Below are 10,987 nucleotides of genomic sequence, written 5' to 3'. Positions count from 1 at the left end.
TCGATAAACGCAGTGGAACAACATGCCCCCTGGGACAACGTCATTCTCATCTCAGACAGGACACATTTTTTGCGTTTTACACAAACCTTCAATAGAATTCAAACATGCAATGGCATCAGTTATAAATTATGGCATTACTTTTCAGAAGTTAACACATATCAGATGGGCTATGTCCTCCTGATGAATTTTATGAAAATGATATTAAAATAAAAATAAGTATTGGCCATGATGGCATTATCCATAGATAGCCTAGTATTAGTAATTGGCGTTAGCCATGTCTTAATGTTAAGACAGAAGAATTTGAGAGTAATGTTGAATCTAGCCTATGCAGGATGAAAGTCGATTTAATTTATTTCTTACTGGTACAGGACACCCAAGTGTGCGCACGCATTTTTTTTAAACTACAAAAACACTGACAGCAATAAAAACGATGTTGACTGATCCATCTAATCGGCTTACAAAAAGGGGAGACACAAATACAATATGACAACCATATAACCTGGAGGAGGAAATTACTGTCCAAAAACAAACAAAAGTGGCACTGGCCCAATTATAAAGACAGTCAATATGCACACTCACCCGGATATGGCGGATGTCTCAGCTGGTGCCAATAGGCTACTGTTCCCTCAATTAAATTAAGAATATTGATAACTCAAAGACAGATTGGAGTCTTTTCATTGTCATCTCTTTACAGCAATAGCCATTTGCTTTCACAACAGTTTTTCCGCGATTGTATTTTTAAATATTGTGATATGCCTGGCTGGGTCTCTCTGCTTTTCACCGACAGTCGCAATTTAACAATCATCTATTTGGTAATTGCAGCGCGCGCTGTATAAATTACGGGTCCTTCCGACTGTATGCTATCCAATATAAAACAATCCACAGCTTTTTAAAAATGATAATTTGAGGCCAAATCATGCTGTATGGTGTAGTAGCCTATTTTGAGTGATTTATATTTATTTCTATATAGACTAAGCTAATTAGGCTATATCATTTGGGCAATTTACTTTAGGGAAAGCCTTATGGACACGCTGCCTTATTGCTTTTAATGTGCAATAAACACAACCAGTCGTGATGTTTTCACCTGATTGTCAAACAAGCACTTACATAGGCGCTCCTGTAGGCTACCTGCGCGCATTCGTTCACTCACAAAATAATTTCAGCATCCAAACCCCAACAGTACACTGTTCACCCACAATTTGATGAATGGAAAGAGACATCAGTTACAAAACACCTACGTGTAGTGTAATGAAATTCTGAGATTGTCATTAGGTCTACACCTGTAGCCTGAATTGATGCAGCCACTGTTGTTCACGAGCGCCTCCGTGTCAGCCACTCTTCCCTGCCTTGACAAAATGTAAGCGTTATAAAAACACAACGCAATTTGGAGCGTATACCACCCGGCTTCCAGTCAATTCACTAATTTGTCATGCTGCTGACATGCAGTTATGTTAAATAATGGTGCAATAGCCTACATTTGTTTGGGCATGTTGTATTAATTGTGATAAACTCACGTTTTACCGGTACGGCATACCCACACTATTTATTTAATCTGGATGCAGTACCCGACCATACCGCCTTACTTTCACCCCTGAGCCTATGATATGGGGTAGAAAAGAAACAGACCCCATAACATTCGTTTCCCATTTTTGATGATACTGTACTTCAAGATCATTGTATTGAAATTAAGTGAAACTAAAAAGGATGGAATGAACCTTTAATCAAACCTCCCATACATCATCATAAATGGGCTCTTATAATACTCAAGATGATTTTTAGACAGAAATGTGTTCGTTGTTACAAACATGTAGACAAATTAGGTTATTTTAGTTGGTATAACCAGATGTACACTACATTGATTTGTAGTTTCCTAGTATCTATCAGAGGGGAACACATTGGACTGGATAATTCAACGTATATCATTTCACTTCTTAATTCTTTATTGTCATAGCATTGTAAACTAAATTTGAATTCATTTGACAAACACACAAACAAAACAAACAAAAGCTGTAAACCCGAACCTTGAACATTCTTGATAGGGAAACCCAACCAACCGTGTCATCAAACTGCAGTATGGAGTCAGTCAGTATGGAGAACTTATAGAAAACATAGGAAAGCCAGGCCACTGTGAGTAAAAGCTTCAATAACATCATAGGGGAGCAGCATGTTTCATGTTATTGGTCTTCATGATGCTCAAGCCTCTGTAGAATTCACTATAGAGTAATAAAGATACATTTGAGCTGCATGATATGAGCTGGGTTATTCAGCATCCGATTTGGTGCTCCTATCAGGATTATATCATTGTTGAATAAATATGAATTTAAAAAAGGCCATCAGGAGGGATTAAGGTGGATAAAACATCAGGTAGGCCACAGCAAGGTGCTCGACCTGACGCCTTACATGATATAGAAAAAGAGAGAAAAACAGTAACATACTGTGTCAACCTCATCCTACAAACCACTAGATTGGATTTGAGAATGACATGGTAATGCCTATAGTATTAACTGTTGACAGAACAATAGGCATGGTAGTGAATGATTCAGGCGGAGAAATTTCATGTCACATTCTCAAACTCCAGTGTGTGACTCCAGAGTTGATAACAGAGAGACACAGAAATTCATTTGGTTTGGAGGACCGAAGGGAGAAGTTCAGAAAACAGGGAGCATTGGAATAAGTAAAGGGAGAAAATTGCAAGGGAATACAGAATTTAGAATAACATGTAATATAGGTAGAGCCAGGAACTTATCCAGTCCTGGCCATGTGACCTGACCAGAAGAAACTGGGATCCCACTAGATAACACAACCACAAAGTCAGATTCTACAGCCTCAAAGTCAAAATTGATGGAAAAAATTATAATATTTGGTCTTAATTTAAGGTTAAGGCATAAGGTTAGCAGTGTGGTTAAGGTTACGGTTAAAATCAGATTTTAAGAAGATTAATTGTATAAATGGGCAGGGCTTAGCCATAATTTCTATTTTGCCCTGTTAATCAAAAGTGTTAGAAAAACTTGTCAATAATCAACTGACTGGCTTTCTTGATGTCTATAGTATTCTCTCTGGTATGCAATCTGGTTTCCGCTCAGATTATGGATGTGTCACTGCAACCTTAAAGGTCCTCAAAGCCTTCTTAGTTTCCAACAAGCTTCTGAACACCTCCAAAACAAAGGTCATGTGGTTTGGTAAGACGAATTCCCCTCTTCACACAGGTGTTATTACTACCTCTGAGGGTTTAGAGCTTGAGGTAGTCACCTCATACAACTACTTGGGAGTATGGCTAGACGGTGCACTGTCCTTATCTCAGCACATATCAAAGCTGCAGGCTAAAGTTAAATCTAGACTTGGTTTCCTCTATCGTAATCGCTCCTCTTTCACCCCAGCTGCCAAACTAACACAGATTCAGATGACCATCCTACCCATGCTAGATTACGGAGACATCATTTATAGATCGGCAGGTAAGGGTGACCTCGAGCGGCTAGATGTTCTTTACCATTCGGCCATCAGATTTGTCACCAACGCTCCTTAAAGGACACATCACTGCACTCTATACTCTTCAGTAAACTGGTAATCTCTGTATACCCGTCAAGACCCACTGGTTGATGCATATTTATAAAACCCTCTTAGGCATCACTCCCTCCTATCTAAGATATCTACTGCAGCCCTCATCCTCCACATACAACACCAATTCTGCCAGTCACATTCTGTTAAAGGTCCCCAAAGCACACACATCCCTGGGTCCCTCCTCTTTTCAGTTCGCTGCAGCGAGCGACTGGAACGAGCTGCAACAAACACTCAAACTGGACAGTTTTATCTCCATCTCTTCATTCAAAGACTCAATCATGGACACTCTTATTGACAGTTGTGGCTGCTTTGTATGATGTATTGTTGTCTCTACCTTCTTGACCTTTGTGCTGTTGACTTTGCCCAATGTTTGTACCATGTTGTGTTGCTGTCATGTTTTGCTGTTATGTTGTTGTTTTAAGTCTCTTTTTATGTAGTGTTATGTCCCTCTTGTTGTGATGTGTGTTTTGTCCTATATTTATATTGTATTTATTTTTTTAATCCCGGGCCCCAGTCCCCGCAGGAGTCCTTTTGGTAGGCCGCCATTGTAAATAAGAATTTGTTCTTAACTGACTTGCCTAGTTAAATAAAGTTTAAAAAAATAAAATAAACTCAATAAATAATTATGGCATTGTGGCTGTGTTAACTCGTGATGACCCAAACTCTGGGCCGTTGGTTATAAGGAATGGATGGGAGCATGAGAAGAGAGGTAGTAGAAGTAGAAGCACACAAACCATTTTGCCTGCTTTTCTCGCTCACAAAAGGAACTCAAAGGATAGCAATGAGATTGGAAAAGGAACCAGAAATGACACACAACAGATAGACCAATTCCAGGCTTTAGCTTACTAAAAATGCTGTTGACACATTGAGACGGATAGTCTCTTATCGCCATCTATTCGCAAACAACTCCATTAAATATGCTTTTGTGTGTCGTGTCACACATTATGTGGTAGCTAGTTCAGTTAGACAGCAGAGCCCACAGTTTGTGTGGATAAATCCTGAAATGCATTTACACAGGGAATGTCCGTAGACACTCCCTTCCCTATATTTTCTGTATTTATTCCCCATCATCGGAAACCTCCCCCTCTCTCTTTTACAGTAGTAGTATTGGTGCAGAGGCCAGAGAGCGGAGAGCCAAGCCTCTATGTCCGCACCTGGAATTTGCCGGCCTTGGTCATGTACTTGATGCCTTTGAATGGTTTGTATTTCTCCCCGTACATATCCAACCGATTCACCTTCAGTCCTGGAGAAGAACAAGTAAATTAAAAGAGAGAAGGTGTCACATTGCTATTTAATATGTATTCTGCAGAAAGTCATATAAATCATTGATTTGGCCATTGCAAGAGAAGTAGCCCACATCCCTTTTGGAAACAGATGCAAACCTCTGTGTGGATCCGATAGAGCAAATACAAATAGAGTATCTTGTCTCCATCTAGTGGTAGAAGGTGACACTGTGAATAAACTGTGTGGATGTCATGTAGCTGACTAATATGGAGTTAGTAGATACAATATTAATATATAATCTAGGGTTAGATATTTCTTTAAATCACAAAATTATTACGGTTAAGAATATGGGTAAAGTTAACTAATACCAGTTCAGCGGCTAAGGAGCAACTGCTACTCTAGAGTGTAATAACCAATTCTGATAAGGTGTGTTTAACCTGAAAGAGCCGACTGTTGGATCTTGAACTGGATGTTGATGGTGGGGTTCTCGTCTGGCTTGGAGGCCCCTGCCTGAAGGCTCATAGAGCCCTTTAGACTAGGCAGCTTCTGAGGGTTGATTTTACCCACGTCCCATGACAAGAGCTGCAAACGGACAACAGAGCAGCCTTCCACTGTTATTACCACACACAGGGAGAAGGGTATTGTTTTGAACGCAAACAGGTGGGTGCGAGGAGGAATTAACAAATCCATTAAATGTAAGATTATACAGTCATTCGGAAAGTATTCAGACCCCTTGACTTTTCCACATTGTTACGTTACAGCCTTCTTCTAAAAAAATCCCTCATCAATTTATACACAATACTCCATAATGACAAAGCATAAACAGGTTTAGAAATGTTTGCCAATTTATTAAAAATATCACATTTACATAAGTATTCAGACCCTTTACTCAGTACTTTGTTGAAGCACCTTTGGCAGCGATTACAGCCTCGCGTCTTCTTGGGTATGACACTACAAGCTTGGCACACTTGTATTTGGGGAGTTTCTCCCATTCTTCTCTGCAGATCCTCTCAAACCCTTTCAGGTTGGATGGGGAACGTCGCTGCACAGCTACTTTCAGGTCTCTCCAGAGATGTTTGATCAGGTTCAAGTCCGGGCTCTGGCTGGGCCACTCAAGGACATTCAGAGACTTGTCCCGAAGCCACTCCTGGCGTTTTCTTGGCTGTGTGCTTAGGGTCGTTGTCCTGATGGAAGGTGAACCTTCACCCGAGTCTGAGGTCCTGAGCGCTCTGAAACAGGTTTTCATCAAGGATCTCTCTGTGCTTTGCTCCGTTCATCTCTCTCAATCCTGACAAATCTCCCAGTCCCTGCAGCTGAAAAACATCCACACAGCATGATGCTGCCACCACCATGCTTCACCATAGGGATGGTGCCAGGTTTCCTCCAAACGTGACACTTGGCATTCAGGCCAAAGAGTTCAATCTTGGTTTCATCAGAACAGAGAATCTTGTTTCTCATGGTCTGTGAGTCCTTTAGGTGCCTTTTGGCAAACTCCAAGCGGGCTGTCATGTGCCTTTTACTGAGGAGTGACTTCTTTCTGGCCTATCTACCATAAAGGCCTGATTGGTGGAGTGCTGCAGAGATGGGAGAACCTTCCAGAAGGACAACCATCTCCACAGAGGAACTCTGGAGCTCCGTCAGAGTAACCATCAGGTTCTTGGTCACCTCCGTGACCAAGGCCCTTCTCCCCCGATTGCTCAGTTTGGCCGGGTGAGTAGGAAGAGTCATGGTGGTTCAAAAATTCTTCCATTTAGGAATGATGATACCACTGTGTTCTTGGGGACCTTCAATGCTGCAAAGAAATGTTGGTACCCTTTCACAGATCTGTGCCTCGACACAATCCTGTCTCGGAGCTCTACGGACAATTCCTTCCACCGCACGGCTTGGTTTTTGCTCTGACATGCATTGTCACCTGTGGGACCTTATATACAGGTGTGTGCCTTTCCAAATCATATCCAATCAATTGAATTTACCACAGGTGGACTCCAAGATGTAGAAACATCTCAAGGATGATTAATGGAAACAGGATGCACCTGAGCTCAATTTCGAGTCTCATAACAAAGGGTCTGAATACTTATGTAAATAAGGTATTTCTGTTTGTATTTATTTGCCCAAATTTTGAAAAACCTGTTTTTGCTTGTCGTTATGGGGTATTGTGTGTAGATTGATGACAATTTTTATTTAATCTATTTTAGAATAAGGCTGTAACGTAACAATTGTGGGGGAAAAAATCAAAGGTTCTGAATACTTTCCGAATGCACTGTATACCCTTTTGTATGTTTACAGCATACACTAAACTGGTCAGGTAAATCCATGTCTGCATACACACACACACACTCCTTTTCCCACCACCTTACCTTAGTGACAGGGTCGAAGTTGTATGTCCCCTGGGAGGGGTTGAGGTTGGTGTTGAGGACTCCTCTGGGTAGCTGGCTGCTGATTATAACAGCCTCTAACCCCTTCCCCATGGTCTGCTTGGGGCCCAGGGTCAGCTCAAAGCGGCCCTGAGAACTACCCTCCCTAAACGTGATGTTGTGCTTGACGTACACTGGGATGGCCACCAGACTGAGGGTCAGAATAACACAGGTAGGACGGGCACAGAGACAGAAACAGCACAAAGCACACGGAACACAAAGTGTGCAAGTAAGTGAATAATACTGAAAGAACAAGTGAATTATTTTCTGCACAGATGGCAGTTTGTTACATTGTTATTACAACCTTTAAACATGAAACGTCAAACAAAAAATGTGGATATATAATGTAAACATTAGGAGCATTACCATACTGGCATTTCTGTAAAATATTGTTTCTGGGTTTTCCCAAGCCAAACCACAAGTGAATAATGATCCAATCTATACCAATAGATGTCCGCAACCGACACTATACTATTGTACTTACATCTAATGCTTTGCCAAAAACATCCATTTAATATTTCATGTAACGTTAAACCAAACACAGGACTTCATCTAGCTAACATTTTACAACAACTCTAGTTTTAGTTCGAGCCCCAACTACAATGTTAATTTTGAAATGCCTTGTTGACCTTAATGAGTGGAGACTGAATTAAGACAATGAAAAGAAAAAGCAAACATTCAGATACTCTGTGTGTGTGTGTGTGTGTGTGTGTGTGTGTGTGTGTGTGTGTGTGTTATGCCTTGAGCACATAACCTGATGTTTAGTCTGGCTTTGCAGAGGTAAAGAGAGCGCAGTACTGACTTCTGGCAGCTGACGTGATAGGAGAGCAGCCGGAAGTTTCCGTCTGGGGGGATGAAGGAGAGGATCCTCTCTGCTTCCCAGCGCTTGAACCTCACACACGGGTGAAAGCTCACATCATCTAGCAGACGAGGGTTCTGAGACAGGATCAGACAGGTGTATCAAGAGAGAGAATGAGAGGGGGAGAGAGAAACAGACAGGACAATTTTGACACAGTTATTCAGTACAACAGTAAAAAATATGTTTTCAAGACAGAAGAGAAACAGACAGGAAGTCTACAGTTATACAACACAGGTCAAAAACATTACAAACATGAATGATTTCATACGGAGAGGAAGAGAGGGAACGGTTATTTGCTAAGGACAAGAGTGGATATAAACTACTGGCTAGAGCACGAGTGGGCAAACTACGGATCCGGCCCGCAAGACCATTCAATGGGTAAAAAAAAAAAAACACTCCAGGCTACTCTTGAACATCTATAACGAGATAGAAAGTATGTAGAAATTATAATGGGCATATATTTTCAAATAACTGCCCTTTTTCTTGACCTTAAATTGCTTTTGACAAAACAAATAGGTCTGGGGAAAAAATCTGTGCAGCCATCCGCTGAATTTTAAAACCCCAATGTGGTCCTCGAGCCTATATTATTGCCTACCCCTGGGCTAGAGAGAGAGAGAAAGAGAGAACCCACCATGAACGAGAGAGTGAGGTCAGGCATGCCTGTCAGTTTCACACAGGCATCAATCACCCCCTGGATCTCTGCTGTAATAGTGGAGCCTAAGAGTGTGTGAGAGAAATATGGAGAGATGGAGAGAGAGGAGAAAGAGTCAATCAGAATGTCAAGTTCTGCGTTTCTGTTGTTTTTAATGGGTCAGGACAGGTTTAGCTGACAGCATGATGGGGCAGTGGGCCAACTATACCTGATTTATCAATGATGGCATCAATCTCCTCCACTACATCAAAATAGGCCTCGTTGTTGGTGTACTTGACTCCAGTGCGTCGCCATGGCACTACAGACAACTGTCCAGTAGGGAGCTGCTCCCCTACATTGGTGCTGCCTACAGACAACAGAAGAGTCAAATATGACACAAACATGATGTACACATTCAGATAGTTGTGTACAGTGACATGGGTCTAAATGAAAAGTTTAAAAACATACAGTATTATTTCCAATGCTGCCAATAATATGTAAATAATGATGAATAATTAAGAAATAATGTAAATAATGATGAACACATATGTCATGACTAAGGGCCTGTTTTTCATGGTCAGGTTACATGGTATTATACTATGAGTTTGAGGTTTTTAATGGTCAGGAAAAAGTGATGACATAGTGACTGTGTAGAGGCAGACATGGTCATCTTCAGGCACCTGTGATGGTGTTAACCACTGTGCGCAGGATGGTGGGTGGCTTGATGAGCTCTTTGAGGATGTTGGACTCTGTGGCCAGGGGGAAGCCATTGTCCAGCATCTCTTCTAGCAGCTCATATACTACCACCACATTGTCCTTGATCGCTGCCTCTGTGCACACCCCAAAATAGTCCTAATAACAGGGAGGGATGAGTATATTCTGATCAATGACTTACGACTTCCTTTAAAAAGTAAAAACACTTGTAACTTAACAATAAGACAATCAGTAACTCAGAGAGAGTTACCAGTTCTAAGACTCTAGACTAATGGACAGATTACATTGCAAGGTAGACATAGGTGGTGGTGATGAAGAGCCTGAACAAGTACAAGTGAAAGGATGAAAAGTTAGTATACCAAGTACAAACCTGGAATGTATCAACTACCCTGTGTAGGAACTCGATGACAAAGAGCGGCGGCACCTCGCTCTGGATGACCGCCACAAAGTAGATGCGGTGCCTGAGGACGCTGATGAGGTAGTGGTGGGGGGTCGGAATGACTGGGGGCACATTCTCCGGCTCACTGGCGCGCTCTTGCGCCTCGAAGAAGTAGTCGCACACGGAGCGGCTCACAACGCTCTTCCAGTGTTTCTCCAGGAAAATGTCCCCCGAGGAATTCACGAGGAACAGGCTGTGGATCATTTTGGCTGGAGGCTGAGATAGGAAAATAAGAATTTAGCGACTCTAAAACGGTTTTAGCTATACCATCCCATGCCGTTGGAATAAAGTCTGAGTTACACCGCGCGTGTGGTACCTTCAACAAATGTAGACATACATCTATGAGCAGTGACAATGTTTCATGTAGGGTGACAGGTGACACGATTTCATTAAATATTCGGTCCCGCTATCAGGTTCCGCAGTGGGCGGCCGTGCTACGGGTAGGTTACCTGCATGCACACGAACCTGTGCGGTAATAAGATGAGTCGACGATAATATGGTATTTTACTGGAAGACGGGCCTGCATCTGTATCCCTACAACATCCGTGATTCAGACCCTCCTCCTGCCACACACAGTTGTCTTGTGACAGCAGGCGATCCCGTCATTCAGCGATGGTGAATACCGAGAATGGAATTAATCATGCATTGCTCTCAATATTTTACTGCTATTGCGTCTGTTTAGAAAGTGTAATTACATACCAAAGACAATCTATTGGTGTGTTCCTCTCGCCTTCACCTTTTCTCAATGAAAGATTAGAAAAGGCCGTCGCTTCTTCTCCGTTAGCTGGAACGGAATGAGGAAGCTGACACCAGAGAGGACCAATCGGAGACGAGAAACAGCAAGAATGCCCGCCTCTCCCAAATAGTGATTGGTCCATAGTGCGGAAGTTTCTTAACGTCAGACTCGGAATTCGATTGTAATTGGACAGCGCCTATTAAACGCCAAATGAACATGCACCTTGATTGGCTCACCAAAACGGTGCGTCTGACATTTTGTGTCAAGACATCGTCCACGGATCGTATCAGATTTCATCTTGTGGATACAAAATAGATACATTCTATTAATGAGAAATGCAATAGAAAATGGTCCTCTGTAGCTCAGTTGGTAGAGCATGGTGTTTGCGACGCCAGGATAGTATTATATTTTT

The 10,987-nt window shown here is 42.0% G+C and overlaps 1 protein-coding gene across 1 annotated transcript; it reads right to left on the bottom strand.

Moving 5' to 3' along the window:
- Positions 1 to 1,917: 1,917 nt before the first annotated feature.
- On the bottom strand, positions 1,918 to 10,647 carry LOC129826533 (AP-3 complex subunit mu-2-like). Its single transcript, XM_055887388.1, has 9 exons — positions 10,539 to 10,647; positions 9,771 to 10,055; positions 9,367 to 9,538; positions 8,916 to 9,053; positions 8,687 to 8,772; positions 7,999 to 8,132; positions 7,140 to 7,347; positions 5,220 to 5,364; positions 1,918 to 4,801 (listed from the first exon to the last, which is right to left on the bottom strand). The coding sequence occupies exons 2-9, from the start codon at positions 10,041 to 10,043 to the stop codon at positions 4,701 to 4,703; spliced, it is 1,257 nt and encodes a 418-aa protein (XP_055743363.1). The 5' UTR covers positions 10,044 to 10,055; positions 10,539 to 10,647; the 3' UTR covers positions 1,918 to 4,700.
- Positions 10,648 to 10,987: the final 340 nt, after the last annotated feature.

The sequence above is a fragment of the Salvelinus fontinalis genome, chromosome 28 (genome assembly GCF_029448725.1).
Source record: "Salvelinus fontinalis isolate EN_2023a chromosome 28, ASM2944872v1, whole genome shotgun sequence".
Lineage (NCBI taxonomy): Eukaryota > Metazoa > Chordata > Actinopteri > Salmoniformes > Salmonidae > Salvelinus > Salvelinus fontinalis.
Note: the sequence above shows the minus strand (reverse complement) of the source record. Positions and strands in the feature narration are given on the sequence as shown.